The sequence below is a fragment of the Ascaphus truei genome, chromosome 1 (genome assembly GCF_040206685.1).
Source record: "Ascaphus truei isolate aAscTru1 chromosome 1, aAscTru1.hap1, whole genome shotgun sequence".
In the NCBI taxonomy this organism is placed as follows: Eukaryota; Metazoa; Chordata; class Amphibia; order Anura; family Ascaphidae; genus Ascaphus; species Ascaphus truei.
Window position 1 is genome coordinate 33,625,354 of NC_134483.1, and position 20,527 is coordinate 33,645,880.

Consider the following 20,527-nt stretch of genomic DNA (forward strand, 5'->3'; position numbering starts at 1 on the left):
TTCCCTAACCAAAAACAAAAAAAACCCAAACCAGATTAAACGCATCAAATGATAAATCAGCTGTTAGAATGGAGAAGCGAAGATGATGCTATATATTATTAGGTATATTTCTTTCACTTTATTGCATCTCTGATTACATGTTTCTGAATGGGCCTGAAGTTCTCATGAAATGCTTCTTTCTACAGCTCCTTTGCCTCTGAGATGGTGCAAACTGTGTTTAGCCTCCAAGCAGGCTGATTTACTGATCTGTAGGAAGCTGACCCTACCCCACCAGCACTTCTCCTACATGTGGAATAACATGCCCGTGTTATGAAGAATGTCTGTAATAGAGAAACTGCCTCTCTGGCCGGCTGCCAGCTCTAACGCTCCTCGTCTTTCCCATCACATTAGAACATCATTTATTTTTCATTCACAGTAATTGAGTTCGCACATTAACCAGAGTTGGGTGAATTACTCAGCTGGGGTCTACGTTGAACTTGTAATATAACCACTGAGAATTTCTGGGCGAAAGGACCCAAACGTTAACTTAAAAGCCCTGTCTTTGACCCCCCCCCCCCCCCAAAAAAAAAATAAGAAGAAAGGTATCAATAAAACTGCCTGGGTGGCATAAATAACCCTTCTTTCACCTTTATTATTCTGATGGTATACACTAGTCTTCTATTAGGAAGGAATGATATTTGTAGACGTTATTATTGGTCCTCGTGAACTCCTCTGATCACTGCAGTTATGGAAATATTGCTGCATCCTTCAGTTACAAATGAGATACTGACTATCCTGGTGGATCAGCAGTAGATACTGTATATTTTGTGATACTTGTTACTGTACTTAATTGGAAGGTCTTAAGGTCTACTTTTATAACGCCGGTGAATACATCATATCTTATACAATAATACACCTTCGTAAACACTATAAATCATGTTACCTGGATGAGTGCTTTCACTATATTGCAACTCTACAGCAAAGTTTGAGATCCATATATACATATACATCGCTAAATACCATAGCAGCAACAGAGTTGAATGGCCTTGTCTTTAAAAACGCAGCTTGAGAAGGAGCAGTTAGGAGACCCAGCATCAGCGCCCTGTGAGCTGCAATGTTTTGTAGGTCTTGTGAGACTTATCTAAATATTCCAGAAGTGAGGGGCTTACTACGAGAGTGAGGAACCACACAGCTTATTTATTCAACCGGCTGTTGGATGATCTTGGGTTTATTTCCTAGAAGCTCTGCAGGGTCAGGATGCATTGTGCCTGCAAAGTATTGCAGCTTCTGCTGATAGAGGAACCCTGTGGCAATGAAAATTTGAATCGCTATATAAAAAAAACTTTTAAGAAGTGAAGATAGATAGATTTAACATATGTTTTATAGTTTCTTACCACACATCATATTCCATTCTAAATACTACAGATAGCACAAATAACTTGTACATGCATTGCTGGGGACTCGCGCAGAATAGAAGAGAATTTTGCAAAGATTCCAAAACTGTAGGAACGAGGACAGAGACAGAGTTATTAATTTCATTTTAAATAGCAGCCATCCATCTATCCAAACTAATATACAATACAATAATAAATAAAGTAATGTGACCTGCAGTCCCAGCCTAAAGCTTTCAGCAGTGTTTAACGCTAAGCTTCTTCTTGGCTCTGATATCAATAGGCTAGAGAGCTGCTGCCCACGCATACGGGGGTGGAATACATGGTAAGGGGTGTCTATGGTTTATTATAAAATGTGTCACATCACAATGGTTGCTGTCATTCAGAATGAATATGTAGGATGAGAGATCTCTACTAGATTTAGAAGTCTGGCTGCGGTGTCAGATTTATATTAAAAGCTAAAAGGGATTCATTAGTCATATAAGGGACTAAGGTTGATGACATGATCGGTTCAATATTTCCTTCTGCTATAATCCCCTTGGGCTTCTATTGCTGGTATTATTTATAACATGGTATTCTTATACTGTATACCGTAGCCGTGTATGCTGCTCTTTAAAATACATGTATTCAGCTATTTTCAAGACCAATGTGGAATCAGAAATATAAACAGGGATGTTTTGTAAGAAGAGAATCCTCACCCTGAGTTTTAACAAATAAGGTTATCTTACCTTTCTAGGGCTTGTTCCTATTCAATACAATAAGAAGTCCGATAACACACCGCTGACTATTCACTTGAATGGAAGTTAATGCATTTTTCACTTGCGTTATCCGGCTTCTCACCATATTCAATAGTGGTCATGGATGGTTGTGATTTTGAGTTTAATTCGACCGACATGAAAATCATCCGTAGATATTTCTGGAACTCCTCTATGCTTTCTTTGGCTGTAATACAAAGATCTCTGTGATCCCCGGATCCATAATGGTTTGTCATTGGTCCAAAAAGAGACATTCTGCAAATAATCACAGCTGTCACTAGAGCGTTACATTGTCTGCCGAGATGAGAGTGCATGTTATTAGTGATATTAACTTGTATTTTTATACCACCTTTTGATTCTAATGTGCTTTACAGAATATTGTCCCTTGTAGGTTATGTTACCTTTTATAAGCAACAATAAATGTTATTGATCAATATAGTTGCGCATGAGGAATACAGGCATCTGGTCTGTGTGTAGCTGTTTGGATTTAAAATGTGCCATACAATTTATTAGTATTATTAATACAATTATTTGCCAGATTCCATTCTAGAGGGGTATCTGTATGGATAGTTGTGATGTACACTCGAGTTGACTTGCACACTGCAATGCTTGCTTTGCCACGTTTAAAACGTTAATCTCAAGAGCTGGAGCGGCTCAGTGCACCGTCCCTGTGCACAGACCATGTCAATGCGTAGTGCTATAGAATTACCTTGAGAAAGCGCTCTGTGAAGCGTGAAACGTTGGTGAGGGCTCTCCTTTGACCCTTTTTTCCATGACCAATAAATAATTTTTTTATGGGATACGCACCTTCCTCTCTACAGGCAAACCCCGCATTAACATACACAATGGGACCGGAGCATGTATTTAAAGCGAAAATGTACTTAAAGTGAAGCACTACCTTTTCCCCACTTATTGATGCATGTACTGTACTGCAATCGTCATATACGTGCATAACTGATGTAAATAACACATTCGTAACATGCTCTATAGTCTCCCCGCTTGCGCACAGCTTCGGTACAGGTAGGGAGCCGGTATTGCGGTTCAGGACGTGCTGACAGGCGCATGCGTGAACTGCCGTTTGCCTATTGGGCGACATGTACTTACTCGCGAGTGTACTTAAAGTGAGTGTCCTTAAAGCTGGGTATGCCTGTACTACTTTTTTGATGCTTACAGTAGTGCTCTTCCAGCTTTTTTCCCTTCTACCGTCCGTGTGCAGCTGCTGATCCCAGCTTGTCCGGTGAATTTCTGCAAACTCTTCCAACTCCCCAATATGTGCAGTACCACTGTATGAGTGAATGCACGTGCTGCAGCACATCCGCCAAGTGTTTCAAATAAAACAAGAAGCATAAACACACATTGCTTCAGAATACCTCTGAATTACAGGCCCCATTGCGTTTGTTTACGCTGATCCTTTCACACAATTGAAGAAAACATTTGGGTGTCATTGGTGCATAAAACAAACTGCCTCTGCTTGATAATGTGCCGAGATGCACACAACTCCGGCCGAGCAGACGGTTCCCATCAAAGCTTAAATGCTTCCATTCAAAGCCTTCTCCATCTCATAATTACATTACAGATGTTTAAAGGTATTCTGGCCCAAAACTAAACTGCTTTTCCCAACTAACAAGCACTACCTATGGGTAAGAAAGCAGCAGCATGTAAACAATTTTACATTAAAGGAGGACTCGAGAGATGCAAATGGGGGGAAAAAACGTGCGCATCTCAAAGCAATTTGTACACAAAAAAGGCAAAATGTTTATTTAAGCTGGTCCGTGCTGACAGGACTCATCCTATGAAGAGTGCCTGCAACAGGACTGCATGGATTCCATACGTAACCGCCCGCTAAAACTTCTCTATATTTGGAAACCTCTAGCATTGCAATGTGTAATGAGATTTATACACAGGCGTAAAGGAAATTTATACAGGGATATACCAAATAAGTAATCATAGGAAGTATGTTGATCCAGGGAGTCATCTGATTGCCAATATTTGGAGTCCGGAAGGAATTTATTTTTCCCTTAGGAGATATCATTAGATGATGTGTCACTGGGGTTTTTTGTTTGCCTTCCTCTGGATTAATACACCTTAAATACAAATGTAGGATAAGTATTTGTTGTCTAAATTTAGCATACTGTAGGTTGAACTTGATGAATATGTCATTTTTCAACTTCATCTACTATGTAACTGTATAAGGACGCACAAAGTTGCATTAAGGACTTTATTTATTTTTATTACCAGCTTGAATAAATCTTTTTTTTTTTTGCATATTGCTTTGAAGTTTGCATGTTTTTTTGTTTTTTTTTATCACTTCAGTTCTCTGAGACTTTGCGGAATGGTCTAGAATGTTTGACTGCGACAAAATCGCCACCTTCGCTCTGCCATAACACAAGTCGCCACCGGAGCTACTTTTGGCTGGACACCTTGCTGCAGGTCACTTCGGCGCTGAACATCTCGCTGCCGGTCGGATCTGAACATCTCGCTGCCGGTCGGATCTCCCCACAGGACGTTTCCATCTTTAAAGGTTCTCAGTCGCAGGACACCTCACGCGGACGCCGCTCCGACGCCATTTGTCAGGGCGCCCATGAGTGCGCGCAGCAGGACACTGCGCACCCACTAGATCCCAGGAAACCGTTTCTTTTTTTAACGTGTCCTTGCTGCTGGCGGGAGTGCCGAGTGTCCGGCTGCGCACACGCGCATGCACAGTAAATAGGAAGCAGACCTCCGGAAAATCCTGTCATCTGGAATACAGGGTTTTAAAGCAGCAATATTACATCCCCCCCTTTTTTTTTTCTTTCTTATTTGTATATATAAAACGTGTGACAACGTATAATTCTACATTCTCACCTTAGCTGGCAAATCGTTTGGTGCTCCTGTTATAAATCTGTACAAAACATGCTTGTGTGCCTAACATAATGGCCGCCTTTCAGATTCAATCAATCCTTTGATCAGTGTAACTCAGCAGCTACAATGTATCCTTATATTACCAAGGTAACAACTATCATTACAGTTTGCTGCTCAAACTGCTGGGAACATTGGGAATAAATGATCACAAACAGAAAAGTGTTGCAAAAATCTTGCACTGCAGGGGAGGTGTGCTAAACCTGCTATAGAAATCAACGGATGCTTTCAAACTCATGAAAAATGGCATTAAGAGTTGAATTTAAAAAAAGAAGAAAAAAAAACAGTCCCTATTATGTAATATTACAGAACTGATTTACTGTGTAGAATTTAAAAAAAAAATAAGATTTCGAATTATTTTTTTCTGCTTAAAGTGTAACAAATTACTATGTAGCTTAACACAAAGCAAACAAGTATATGGTCATTAAACATTTAACTAGGTGAGTTTTTAAACTTCTCCTCAACATGTTTATATAGGGATTTGGCAGACCCTGAGCAAAAACATATAGGGGTGGTCTGTGTATCAAGGGATTTGGAAGACCCTGAGCAAATACATTTAGGGGGGGTCTGTGTATCAAGGGATTTGGAAGACCCTGAGCAAATACATTTAGGGGGGGTCTGTGTATCAAGGCAAGAGTGGTTACATTGTGGAGCGAAACAATTCCACTATATCTATCAAAGAACAAAAAGCCCTATTGATATCACTGGGCTTTTTATTCTGCGCTGCAGAATGTATCCACTTCTGCCTTGATGCGTAATACCTTTTTAACCCAAAAAGTCCTCCCAATGCAATTTAAAACGCTATATTATACAGCAGTGTCGAATACCACTGCTTCTCACAATCAAAATCTTTTCATGAAGCAGAAACCCAAAAACACATCTCCCAGTGTCACAACACTTGCAGCAGGGGCTCTCAATTCCAGTCCTCAAACCCCCCCCCCCCCAAACAGGTCAGGTTTTGAGGATATCCCTTCTTCAGCACAGGTGGCTTAATCAGTCCCTGCTTCAGCATAGGTGACTCAATCAGAGGCCAAGTCTTTGACTCAGCCTTTGATTGAGCCACCTGTGCTGAAGCTGGGTTATCCTCAAAACCTGACCTGTTGGGGAGGGGGCGGGGGGACTTAAGGACTGGGGTCATATACGAAGAGGACAGATCAGAAGTACTACTGTATTGACAGCTGTCTTGGTACAGCATGCTTGAGAAATGCAAAGTGGTCAGGATGTTCCAATAGGAAATCAAGTCAGGAACAAGTTAGGAATACATGTAGTTAAAGGCCTGGGAAAAGTTTCAAGACATGTTTATTTTTCATGGAAGTTTACGTGAAGGGTCTTTAAAAGGGGCTCTGTTTTCCTTAACACTGTTTAGATTTGGACTTTTCATTGTTTAGACCCGGAAAATGTATTTAGCAATTGATCACTAAGAAAGGGAACTGGTCTTCTATTCATTTTGTAGGACTTTTTCTGGCAGCGGGGCCAGCAAAACACTTGATCATTTGCCGCGGGTGCCTCTAACGATAGATAGGTTATATATAGGTTAGTTGCAAAAACAAAACAGGATTTGACAAAATGTTCACTGTTATACTATGTGATATTAGATTGTTCCTCTTTACCAAAACATACTTATTCCTAATTGCGGCATGAAAAAAGAATACATTAAAAACCCTAGGGAGAAGGGAGTGGCTCACTGCCTGGCACGGAGTTTGAAGCAGGGGAACCTGGTTCAATTCCCGGTGTCGGCAATTTGTGACCTTGGGCAAGTCACTTTATCTCCCTGTGCTCCAGGCACCATAAAACATAGATTGTAAGCTCCACGGGGCAGGGACCTGTGCCTGCAAAATGTCTCTGTAATGCGCTGCGTACAACTAGCAGCGTTATACAAGAACATGCTAAAAAAAAAAAATCTAAATAACTGTGATCATTCTGGTGGATTCTTTTTTTACTACCCCATAACTGTACAACTTACTTTTCTAGTGCTCGCTTTTAACCCTTTGAGTGCTGGAGAGGCCCTCTGCCCCCCCCCCCCCCCCAGCCCCTCACCATCGTGTGGCCCATTCCCGGAGCAATCACGTCATTGCAGCGTCACTGATGACGGGAAACGGAAGTCGTCCTCTTCCTCCTTCTGTTCCCCGGCCTGTTAGCTCGCGGTCGGTCACCTCTCTGCAGGAGTGCAGGACGCGATTTTCCCTAGAAAACGGGCTGAAAGACCCTGTGACAAGGTGGCCCACAAAATGTGGGTACCCCAATTGTGCTTTTGTACAATTGGGGACAGGAACGAGGAACAGTTGGGGAGCGATCGCCCTATTTTTGGAACTTCTTTTATTTACCTAATCGAAAACCGGGGAGCCCCTGGGATAGAACCGTACTATGCTTAGGTGCGGGGACCCCATTATTTCCGAGATATATATACCCTTTTGTATGTGCCAGCAAAATAAAAGTAAAAGCAAAGATGACGGCAGGGTCACACCGCACGGTGTCATGCTCTGATAACATGGCAGTTTTCTATTGGCCCGTGAGAATGAGGCTGCATGGTGGCCATGTTGATTTCCCAGAAGGGACAAGTAACAAGAACGCATAAGAATGATATCCCCTCCTCCGAATTCTTCAGATTTCTCCAGGTTAGGCATTATATCCAATCAATCAACAAGCCAAGTCAACCCCATGTTTTAACTTTGTATGAGGACTGGTGTCTACACCAGCCCCCCACAAAGGGCATTATCTCCAGAATATATCACAGTTTATCCTCTATCAAGAACAACCAAACCCCAATAACTATATGGTATCCTGGGAAAAGGATCTTAACGTCTGTATAGATCTCGATATCTGGACAGACATCTGGGAAGCGGCCTCCAAAAACTCATCGCGCGTTGTAATTAAGGAGAATATCTCTGTCCCACACGACCCAGTATATATATTGCTAGGAAAACCAATGGCTAATATCTCCAAAAAAAAAGCTAGAGTAATATCCCAAATTTTAAACGCTACACGGTGTACAATTGCCAAAAATTGGAAACAACCGGCCCCCCAATCCTTAAATCAAATAAACAACAAAATTTGGCATATAGTCTACATGGAAAAAATCTCAGCCTATCTGAACGGCTCTACCTCGCAATTCTCTGAGATTTGGGCTCCTTGGTTCCGCCATGCAGGTATATCCAAATATATACTGTATACTAGAATACTTTGAACAGAGTGATGATACATGTGGTATTTATATTGTTGTGTACAGTGCCATTTTGGTACAAATGCTACCCCTTCCCCCCCCTCCCTGATCTCCCTCTCCTTTATTGTTCCACAACCAGTTTATTTGCATTACTGTACCCCCCCTTTTTTTCCCTGTGTTGTATGTTTTGTTTACCTTATTTTGTATGTACAAAAATGCTCAATAAAAAATGTAAATAATAAACAAAAAAGAATGTAAATATTTAGAGAAACCAGGGGGTCCCCAAGCTACTGTACACATAGTGAGATTGAGCTTCAGCAGACCCCTTGTCGAATTGTTTTAAAAGAAAAATGTGAGGATCAAATTGGCGGTGGGGGGGTGGGGGGGTGGCAGTATTAATTGGCACACAATAAGTAGGTTTGCATCTCACAGCCTTCCTAGAGCTGCATTGAAAAACCGTTTTGGGTGGGTTAGTGGCAGCAGCGTATAGTGCTGCCGAGATAAGATTGCGTCCGTGCGTTCCCTCTCTGCCACGGCTGCAAAAGTCACGGCCCAGAATGCCCTGGGGGAAAAGTGAAACGAAAGTGTTGGATAGAAGTTAAAAGCAGGAAGGTGGTGAGAAAAAGAAAGTAGGAGAAAAGGGAAATTGATCCTGGGAGGGTGTAAGTTAATAAATCTGCTTATATTGGGGGGGGGGAGTTCAACCTTTTTAAATTTCTTTTGAACATTTTTTTTAAACGTTCATAGATTGTAAGCTCTATGGGCAGTAAGTTACCGTGCACATGATGCTCTACGTGTAGTAGTCTCCGTACAAGTATTTTATTTTTTTTAAACGTTGTAGCGGCAATATTTGTAAAGATGCTAACGCTGCATTGCAGGGTCTCCTCAGCAGGGAAAAAGTTAATGGGAAGAGACTGGAGATATTTACAAGACTTGGTGTCTCTGTCTCTGTCTCTGCCTCCACGGTTCACATCCTGAATTGTCTCCGTCTCCTAATTATACATTCTATGTGCACCAGTGGGGATGTGTGTGTTTATTGCTGCTGCGTCTCCAGAGGAATGGCATGAGCGAGAAGGCACATAGCTGGAGAGAGGATATCCGCCCTGTGTTGTACTGCCTGCGACCGCTCCATCTACAGAGCCAGTGGGAAATCCGAGAAGCACATTGGCTTTTTCCATGGTGGAAACCCCTTGGAGAATTGAGGTTAAGCATAATGGATTACAAATGAATTATACATGTATAAATAATAGGCAAATGTATGTATTCATGGTATATACTGTAAATATAAATAATAGATGTCTGTGTGCATATATTAATAATAACCAGATGTATTTATGCAGTAGCTGACTATAATATTCCTGATTAAAATACAACTATTTTTTGGTGTGTGCGTTTAACGTATACGGACAGTAAGTATGTCGTCAAAATGCATGAGAAAGGTGGGAAATGAATGCTTTGCATGCGCTGCTGAGCTGGAGGTTCGGGGCTGCAACAGACGGAGACAGAAAGCAAGAGGCACACGAGATCTCCGCCCGTTCACATTTACAGGTAGTCACAGTGCAACTTACGCACGACTGACATTGCAAAACGCTCAGGAACAAACTAAAGAGGCGCAGAGACTTGGGATGTGTCATGATGGGCCATTTGTTAGACTGTTTAATGCAGGGGTCTCCAACAGAGTCCTCAAAGGCCACCAACAGGCCAGGTTTTATGGATATCCCTGCTTCAGCACAGTGGGCTCAATCGGTGGCCTCAGTCTTCGACTAAGCCACTGATTGAGCCATGTGCTGAAGCAGGGATATCCATAAAACCTGGCCTGTTGCTGGCCCTTGAGGACTGAGTTTGAGACCCCTGGTTTAATGAGTCTCCAAGCTGTTCTCCGATCCGTCACTTGCGATGCTCCGGGGATCAGTGGGCACTTGAGGATAAAGTGGCAGTGCACTAGCTTTTCATTGTATATCCATAATTGATTGAAAAAAAAGGATTTGTAAATATGGTACTTTTTTTAAAATTGATAGATATATATTTTTCTTTAGCACAAGTACTTGATTGCCATATTTACCAAGTCGTGCTCACGGTTCCTGGCACTTGAAGACGCCTTAAGGGTCATTTTGAGTGAATGAGCTGTAAGGCACCTTCAAGTATCTTAAGGAGTAGCACTGCTTAGTAAATCTGGCCCTATAAGTGAGAATGTGATCTGCATATAGGTTGTAAACATATTAAGGGTTCAACCAGTAGAAGTGCTGCCCCTTGTTCTGCAGTCCCACTGCATTCTCTCCCCAAATGAGGGAATGATTCAAATTGCAACCAGTGTTTGCATAACCGCAGATAACAGTACCTGCAGTGAACCACGTTTTGTACCTATAGGCCAAACGATGACGCGCGTGGCTAAGAGGCGTGGCCATGACATCACAAGGGTAGATCTCACTGTGATTGGCTCACAGTGTCACGTGGTACGGCAGCTGCTGGAAAATACAAATTTCTTTGTATTTCCACCAGGCTGCCGCGCCAACGCTATCTGCTGTGCGTGCGCGCGTCGGTAGTGGTCCTAGGAAGACAGGTATTTTTCATTGCTGTGCGCGCGTGTGCGCTTAGTATAATACATGCCGTAGACGCTACGTTTGCACAGCATAATGTGCAGTCACTGAGGCAGAAGGGGAAAACCTGGGTGTTGACAAAATTGCGTGACCCACAATAGTTCAGCGTCTTGTTCTACAAAAGCTGATTTTGGCCTCCAAGGAAAACTGTTTGCATCTTCAAGGCAGTATTGCCATTACTCGTCCAGTTTAAAGCTACACTTGTTAAAATGTTGAAGCATTATAGCAACACCTGCAGAGTGCCACGGCTACATGCACCGAAGGTTGAGGGAAGACGCTACTAGTATTAGGCCTTGTGGCACATGTTCGGTTTGAGCATTATCAGTCTGACTATGAAGATGAGGTTTGTTGAATACCACCTGTTGATTATAGGCATCGAGTGAGGGTTTGATGCCTTCACAGAGGTTTTTATAACTTAGATTGTTGCCATTATAATAATTAAGTAATGGTAAAAAAAAATAATGAGTCCACATGGTGGCACTGATTCCTTAGGCTAACAAATAGGTATGGTGATACAATCCTGATTTATTCAGGTTAACAAAAAAAAAATTGCATGGCGTAATTAATAGTGGATAGATGTCTCTATACAGCTAGAGTTGCTGCAATTAAATGAAATACCTTTCACAAATAAAGCACATAACCAAAATATGTCACTATCCTAGCAACTTGCCTTGGGTCCTATTAATAACCTTAGGAACGTTCTTCTGCTTTCACTTTGATATGCTTTCTAGTGCTGTTGAACAGGGAATCCTGACCATGTTGGGCACCCGATGGCAGTCTGGCCTTTAGCAGAGTTCCAAAGCGGGTGGTGTGGTGGACCTTCTGTCATACGGTCCTCTTGTGAGGGGAAATCAAGTTCATTGCAAAATCGAGTTTCGGGTCAAATGCATGAACTTGGAACATGTCTCTGAACACTGTGCAGGTTAGAAGATGAAACAAACAATCCACACTGTCTTTGAAAAATTGCTGAAGCTGCCTGTTACTATGTCACGGGTAAATATATGCCACATATTGTGGGCATTCAACAGGGCATGTTACCCTTCTTGAAGAGACTATCAAGGTGTGTTCCCAGGGACACCATAACTTTGCAGTTATGAGTTGTTGGGTTTTTCCCCCCAGTGGTTTAATGCAGGAACCTGTGGATGTATGAAGATGTATAGCACTGAATTGTCCTGTTAAATTAGGGGTGGGGGGGGGCTTTGTAAACTTTATTTTGAAGGTGGGTCATGCTGTGTGAGCCGAGGTGGACAGCTCAGTTTCAGACCGTGGTTTTGTGTCTCGTTTATGTCCCCTGGGTAAAGGGCTTCTGAGGAGTCACACAGTAGTTGTAGCTAAGATTTGGAGGAAAAATACTATGCAGTAAATATTATGCCATGGCTTTGAGAACATTATCAGCCCTATCTCACTACCACAATGAGGCTTGCGGACTACTACATGTTGGCAACCACTAGCCAAGTTATACGTACCTTCACAATGGTTTTTATATCTTAATTTTGTTTTCAACTTTCCTTGATTATTTTATGTAATTGATGGGAGTGGGGGGGGCAGTATAAGGGTACATACAAGTATTGGATAAGAAATGCTGACAATAAAAAAGTAAAATTACAAGGTTCCTGGAAGAGTCTACAAGTTGCCAGAGGGCTGGCTCTTAGTTTAGATGGTTAGAAAGAAAGTTGTCAGCCTCCCTCGAACCCATCTTCGCCAGCCAAGGGTCCCAGGTTTTACTAAAACTGTGCAGTCTGTCATTTAATTAGTCTGGTCACTCTATCCGCAATGCTCTCTGTTTTCATGGAGATCAATTCTTCCATCGCTTCAACCATCGTTGCGATTTTAACTGTTTGTGTTTTAAATAGTACTCTTTTAAAAAATGCTCTATAATGAGTGGTTATTAATGATTTTGTGTGAATATCTAACTAAGCACCATGTAGTTTGATATATTATTAAAATGAATGTTCGATATAAAACTTAAATATTAATTTTTTATTTATAGAAATTATATATTATTGTGCATTAGCACTTTTAAGTGTCAAGCTAGCTGTCAATCCAGATCTGTACGATAAGGAACATAAAGTGCGAATAATCTAAGCAGTTTATGGCTGACATAGTGATTCCTCTAACATTTTTTTTTTTTTTAACTCTTTTTATTATCACAATTAAAAGATGTTTTTAATAAAACTGTGGTTATTAATGATAGCTTGTGTACAATGCTCATATGTCTATCTAACTAAGCATCATGTAGTTTGATATTTTTTTTTTTAATGAATGTTGGATGTAAAACTTAATATCAATTATATACAGCTCAACCCCCTTATAACGCTGTGCTTGGGGTCCAAAGAATCACATTGCGCTATAAGCGGGTCGCGTTAGAAATAATGTACAATTGTATACATTATACAATAAAGTATTTAAGATACCAATAATCGTGGTGTAAAGTAATCATAAATACGAAAATTGGGAGCCACGCTTGCGTCGCGCTATAAGCGGATTCACGTTGTAACGGATCGCGCTATAACGGGGTTGACCTGTATTAATAGGGGTTGAGCTGTATTAATTAGCACTTTAAAGTGTCAAGCACACTTTTTGTGTGATGGCAGGAACCTTTTTTTTTTTTTTTTTAAATCACGAATAAAGAACACATTCTTATCTGATGTTTGCTGGCTCTCCTGTCTCCTGCTTTGGGAAGGACGTTGAAAGCGGGATAACAATGTGTAATCTCACCATTGGGAGTGATTGAAAGTATTATTTAAGCCGCTTCGGACGCTGAGCATAACATTAGATTTTAAAATAAATGACTGCTGAAGATTTATATTTTCGTCAATTTTGGTGACACATCCAAGGTAGAATTTTTGGTTTTCTAAACCCGTGTGGCTTGTGGACCTATTATCTTCTGGGGGGATTGCGGCTTGCACTGGTTTGTACACTTTTATTAATGTGTTCCTTACGTGTTGTGGGAATTGGTTAAGCCAGGGGCGGCCAGCTCCGTTCCTCAAGGGCCACCGACTGGTCAGGTTTTCAGGATCTCCCTGCTTCTGCACAGGGGGCTCAATCAGTGGCTCAATCTTCGACTGCACCACCTGTGCTGAAGCAGGGATGGCCTCACAACCTGACCTGTTGGTGGCCCTCGAGGTCTGGAGTTGGCCGCCTCTGGTTTAAGGTATTAGTTTTATTTATTAGCTCCCACATTTCTGAAATTAGGAAAATCATTTCTAACCAGGCTGATACTTTTACAGTTTGATTGCGACAAATCTAATACCGAGTGCTTTTCCTGGTAATGTACAGGTTAATAAAAGCTTCAATTAGACTTAGAACTATGCAACTAATTTTGACAGATTTATTATAAATCATTCTTCCTGGTAATGCACAGGTTATTAAGAATTTATATTAGTGTTAGGTACCCTTGAGATGTGGTCTCCCGTGTAGGGGCTCAAGGGCCTACAACACTTTGGCCAAAGAGTTAAACTAAAAGACCATTTTATTCAAAAGATATCTATATACAGAGGTTGGCAAATCACCAAAAAATCTTCTCGCCGAACAAAAACAAATCTACTCGCCACCTAGTACCACACGTGGGCTGCTTGGGCCAATAGGAGCTCGCCACGAAGTTAAATCCACTCGCCCGGGGCGTGCAAATGTATAGGTTTGCCGAACACTGTCTATATATATATATATTTAGGCACTGTACCGTGTATAGGTGTCATTGGATCTGCACTGAACTCTGTCTGTGTTTCATATTCTGTCTCAGGCTGAGACTTTGTCAGAATTCATTGACCCTGGAAAGAAGATTCCCCAACCTCCAATAGCCAGTTATCCGACCGCGATCCTGTGTTAACTGCGACAGTTACCGCCAGACTTCAAACGCGCTTGGCAACATTTTTTTATGAATTTCTCGAAGGTTTCGCCTTTTTGCAAATAACCAAAAGGCTCAAAATGTTGCCACTTTCTCCAGATTTTCCCCACTTCTGCCAGAATGTTGTGGAAATGGCAATATACACATGCCATGTGCTCGGCATATTGACTTATAATGCTTAGAGAGATTTCTTTGGAGGCGAGCGTTGAAAATGGTTAACGTAATGCATTTGAGCAAAAATGTTGCACATCTATATTAGTGAACGTCTGCGATTAGGTGGTACACGCCGCATAACTACAGTATGTCATTATTATTTTCTTTCCCAACTGCAGTGCATCTCTTCCCCAAATTACAAGTGGAGACGCAGTTTCTGATAGGACTTGCAGTGCCGTAACAGATGGTTGAATTGTATTGTAAATAATGGCAATTGGGAATAAGGATTTCTCAAAACATCTGTCTGAGATTTTTACTTTTAAATCCCAATGCCTTTCTTCTCTTTAGTTATTTATTTTTGGAGTACCATTCAGTGCCAGTCCAAGTTCAGAGGCTTCATGAATTCTACCCATTGTAGACTTGTTCTGATCTCTAATTCATAGCCTGAAATACATTCAGTGGCAACTACTCTGCAATCCAGACAGCGATTTGACTGTGCAGTTGAACTTGAGGCCATAACTTCTTGACACTTAACACATTTTTTTTTTTTTGCCATATTTATTGAAAAAATATTATGTTCCCTTTCACACACGTCCTCCGCCCAAAGCAAATATCAAAAGTGAGAATCTTATTCTGAAAAACAAACATGAACTTGCCGAAAAAAGGGGGAAGAGATTCTTGAGTTCCCAGTCTTGCTCCATGAAGCTTGAAACGTGTAACAGACCTCCAGCGATTCTGACGAGTGGCCTGAAATGGGCTACATTTTATTCCAATAGCATCATTCTTACGGTTTTTGCCTGGCAAGGAAAAGTTGTTACTCGATATGTATTTACTTTTCGTGAATGGAACTGGTTGAAAGTTATCATGTTTTTTTCTTGTGGCATCAGTGCTGTGGTAATGTAGATATCTGAACTTTTGGGATCATATAGACAGCATGTTAAATCATCAAATCAAAGGAAAGCGGAATTTTCCACCCTTCTCCATTACAGAAAAAATGTGCACTCTACTGTGTGTGTGTGTGTGTGTGTGTGTGTGTGTGTGTGTGTGTGTGTGTGTGTGTGTGTGTGTGTGTGTGTGTGTGTGTGTGTGTGTGTGTGTGTGTGTGTGTGTGTGTGTGTGTGTTTACAAATTCTCACTGTATCCTGCTGGCCAGGTACGTGCTTTGGGATCCAAGAGAACGCTCCCCCTAAAACAATGTCAGCGGATCAAATCGAAATGCAGAATAGAAACTTCTAAAACCTGACTGTATAGACGTGTTGAAGCACAACGCCAGTATAAACTGACATGTTAGTGACAAGTGTCCTTAAACCAGTTCCATACATTTTCAGGCAACCAAGAAACAAAACCTTTTGGGATTCCTCTCCCCACTCCCCCTTTTAATATGGTTTCATAAACCAGTGGGTCTACTCTGCATTCACTATAGGAAGAGATCTTACTGAGGAGGTGAGGATAAGAAGAGGACAATATTGGGGTGAATCAATTTGGTCCTGATTCCTGCTTGAGAATCCAAGTCCCTTGTTACTCTTTAGTGGAATACTAAGCACTGCTATCTAATCTTTCCTTCTCGACTAATAGGCACCGCACTGCTGCCCTTCTGCATGTCCCTTTATCCTTCACAGTATAAGGCCAGGCATATTGTGAGTGCCAAAGGAATACACGACAGTCTGAGTTGATGACGCATTGTGTCCTTGATAAGTAAAGAAGTGATGGTCGGAAGCAGCTACTTCCCAGTACCTGTTCAGCTTCATCTTGCCCTTTCCATAAATAGACAATGAACTAGCACTAGTATTTAGGGAGAACGAGTGACCAAGTGATACAGATACTGTACTCTCTCCCAAGTCAACTCTTTGTTACCAGGTGACAGTAACAGACAAACATATTAGATTATAAGAAGACGGACATTCTGCTGTGGGCACTTTTAGAATTCTACATATTCTGTAGTCGAGAACAATTAACTCAACTTTCCTCAATAGGGTATTTGTAAGTCCTTTGTTTAACTCGTATACATTTATAGAAAAATATATATAAGTAATGCTGCATAACACTGCTGTTATGTATGTTATCATCAAGATATATTTTGTATAAAAAGGGATTGGAAAACACTATTGATAAGAATGGCAATGTTGGGATACTATGAGACCTCTGTTGGCTTGGTAGTAGGAAGCTGGGCATGGCTTATTTTCCTGCGAGTATGTTTCCTAATGGATAAGCTCTTTTTCTATATATTAATGGCAACACTTTGCAAGAAATAATAGCTGAGCATCTTGGTATGAACGTCTGCAGAATGATCCGGTGAGACCTTGTCGACCTGGTAACGGCGCATGGCGTCTCTTCCTGTGAGTTGGATTCGTAGTGAGTGAGCGGCGGTGGCAGAGGCCCCGCGCTCTTCCCCAAGGCATTTAAATTAAATGCCGGGGGATCGCGTGAGGCCTCTGCAACTTCCCTTACCTTGATTCAGCCGGCTTCGGGTGTGGCCATGGCAACACGACGTCAAATGACGCCGTGGGGTGACATGACGTCACATGACTCCACAGCATCATTTGACGCCACAACAAAGGTATGGGGGGGGGCACGAGCACTGGGGGGAGAGCAGGCAGGGGGGAGCAGCACTCTGGGGGGGAGAGCAGGCAGGGGGGCGCAGCACTCTGGGGGGGAGAGCAGACGGAGGCGCAGCACTGGGGGGGAGAGCAGGCAGGGGAGCGCAGACCTGGGGGGGAGCAGGCAGGGGGGCGCAGCACTGGGGGGAAAGCAGGCAGGGGGGCGCAGCACTGGGGGGGAGAGCAGGCAGGGGGCGCAGCACTGGGGGGGCGAGCAGGCAGGGGGCGCAGCACTGGGGGGGAGAGCAGGCAGGGGGCGCAGCACTGGGGGGGAGAGCGGGCAGGGGGCGCAGCACTGGGGGGGAGAGCAGGCAGGGGGGCGCAGCACTGGGGGGGGGGGGAGCAGGCAGGGGGCGCAGCACTGGGGGGGAGAGCGGGCAGGGGGGCGCAGCACTGGGGGGGAGAGCAGGCAGGGGGGCGCAGCACTGGGGGGAGAGCAGGCAGGGGGCGCAGCACTGGGGGGAGAGCAGGCAGGGGGGCGCAGCACTGGGGGGAAAGCAGGCAGGGGGCGCAGCACGGGGGGAGAGCAGGCAGGGGGCGCAGCACTGGGGGGGAGAGCAGGCAGGGGGCGCAGCACTGGGGGGGAGAGCGGGCAGGGGGCGCAGCACTGGGGGGGAGAGCAGGCAGGGGGGCACAGCACTGGGGGGGAGAGCAGGCAGGGGGCGCAGCACTGGGGGGGAGAGCAGGCAGGGGGGCGCAGCACTGTGGGGAGAGCAGGCAGGGGGCGCAGCACTGGGGGTCTATGTATCAAAAAAGCCAAAGCAGTAAATGAAAAGAAAAACAAAAAGTAACACAAGCCGCATGCTTACACCTGCGCCAATATGCAGATGTGACTCTGCCCTAACGCCTCCCACTCGCTCAATAAATCCCTCCTCCCGATGCAGATATAGCTGAATATAGAGACACTGGGATTCATGCGTAGAAGCTGCCTGGCACGGGTATTTCTCAGCGCCAGTTGTAACCAGATAACGAATTTGTGCCTAAATGTTAGCTTGGATACATATAGCTCACAGTCACACAGGCCTCCCCTTCAATATGCCACGAAGCTGCTCCTGCGTGATGGGGACCGGTCTGAGCTCAATTCAAATGAGGGTGAATGAGGCTTCTCTGGCATTCAGAAGCGACTTAACAACATTTTGAACATGAGCCAAAGTTGGTCCTGTTTTAGTGTGCATTCCCCCAAATAATTACACATCTATTTAACACACTTTTGTTTAGTGTGTGTGTGTGTGTGTGTGTGTGTGTGTGTGTGTGTGTGTGTGTGTGTGTGTGTGTGTGTGTGTGTGTGTGTGTGTGTGTGTGTGTGTGTGTGTGTACAGTTCAATCTGATGTAGATTATTTTTAACTTCCCACTCTTTAAGAAGGCTGCCTTCAGAAAGAGGAAAGGGTACAATGGTGGTAATTGGATTTGAAGTGCGTGAACATGGTAGGAATCCTGGTGTAACTCTGGCCCCAGAAATTAGATTAACATTTTAGTGGGCAAGGACTTGCCACTGAAACATATATGCAGGACGGCTGACCGCTTGTATGGGGCCCTGGGCAGATTGTAACATAGGGTCAACGGGTTTGTTGAGCGGGGGTGAGGCCCGGTCCTACAGCAAAGGTATGGGCCCAGCCAGACGATCATGGAAGCCGTGCCAGACTTTGGGTCGGCCCCTGCTTCCCGGAATCAGCCAGTCTGGCCCCCTGGTGCAGTCCGTCCTGGGACAGTTGTCCTGTCCTCCCCTTCAACCAAGCCCCCCACCCCATATTCTATGTACCCCTCATTGCTCGAGCTACCATGAGGAACATGTTTATTATTATCTTATTCATTGGTATCGTCGTATTTCAGCAACACTCAATTCAAAATAATATATCAAAGATTTATTCAAATCATAGAAAACAGAACGAAAAACGAAAATCCAATCCGCGTACAAGTCTTCTCATATCGGAGCAAACCAATAGGTAATATACATGCATGTTTTGCTTGTGGGATGCTGTGTCTAAGGCTGCGGCCAGGGTGACTGACGCTCAGCGGGCGCTCACGCTGGCCGTGATGAAACACATTGCAGCAATGTGTGTGGCCAGCGTGAGCGAGCGCCTGTGCATGCTCGGTGCTTAGCAGCTTGCCGAAGCAAGTACAATTGAATTTGCCTCTCGCTGGCGCATCACGTGAGCGGTTCGCCCAATGAGGGCTCCGTGATGTCATGGCCACGCCCCCCTACACGCCCTGCGCGTGCCTATCCGGCCACAAATCTCCCGACCAGCTCGCTCCCTGCCTGGCCGCAGCTGCAGAGAGGCTAAGGCTACGCTTATAGTGACGACATCACGTAAGCGGTTCGCCATTATTGGCTGATGTCATGCGGCGGCCACACACCAACACAAAATCCACTGACTTCAGCGATTTTGGTCGCCATGCCGCTGCGCAGCGCCGTCCCGCCCACTATCAGCACCCGCGATAGACTTAATGCCTTTGTTTGCGCGCTGCCCGCTGTCGCCGCTACTATAAGCGCAACCTAAAAGGAGGGGACTCATTTGGGGTGAGGGGGGGGGGTTATTGAAGAGCACACAAACAAATATTGTATTACTGCTTTCATTCCTCTTAGTTTTTCAAAACCCCTTTGGACTACGGGTGCTTTTTAAAGATAGCACCCATCCCATTAATGGGGTCAGGTCTAGGAACGCTTCAAACACTGCCCTACTGCCCTCCTTGTCCCTCTCTTTTGCAACACAAATGCAGTCAATTAGATTTTTTTTAAAAAAGGAAAAACAATAACAGGTGCAGCCATCTTAAATGTGACCCACACAAAATGTTTTTTTTTTGTCCCAAACCTTTACCCTAAAAACTACTGCAAATGACCTATTACCATAAACTGGGGATATTGAGGTTTCACGCGCATTTTTAATACCATTTGTAAGAAGTCTTAACCCTCTCACTGCTAGAAGGAGGGGGGGGGGGCGGTTCCTGCAATATATAGTGGAAAGTGTGTTGCAGGCCCCTCTGGCAGCATTAGGGTTAAAACCTATTGGTCCTATTTCCACGAGAGCAGTGAGAGTCCGTCCCCGCTGCACGAACGTTTGAAGCAGGATCTGACAGATTAGCACGCTCACCCAAGTTGAAGGCTGCCAGCGCAAGTCAATAGGTATTGATCATTCATAAACGCTGGCTGA

At 43.7% G+C, this 20,527-nt stretch overlaps 1 protein-coding gene across 4 annotated transcripts in view; it reads left to right on the plus strand.

The window, feature by feature from the left end:
* CTIF (cap binding complex dependent translation initiation factor) overlaps positions 1–20,527 on the plus strand; it is a 419,064-nt gene that overhangs the window by 295,912 nt on the left and 102,625 nt on the right. Inside the window, exon 10 of one of the 4 annotated variants that reach the window (XM_075586030.1) lies at positions 4,439–5,994. The exons of the other annotated variants lie outside the window; for them this stretch is intronic. Within the exon in view, the coding sequence (XP_075442145.1) occupies positions 4,439–4,831 (393 nt within the window). The 3' untranslated portion in view covers positions 4,832–5,994. Of the gene's footprint in view, positions 1–4,438; positions 5,995–20,527 lie in introns of those variants that run through there. 4 annotated transcript variants of the gene reach the window in all.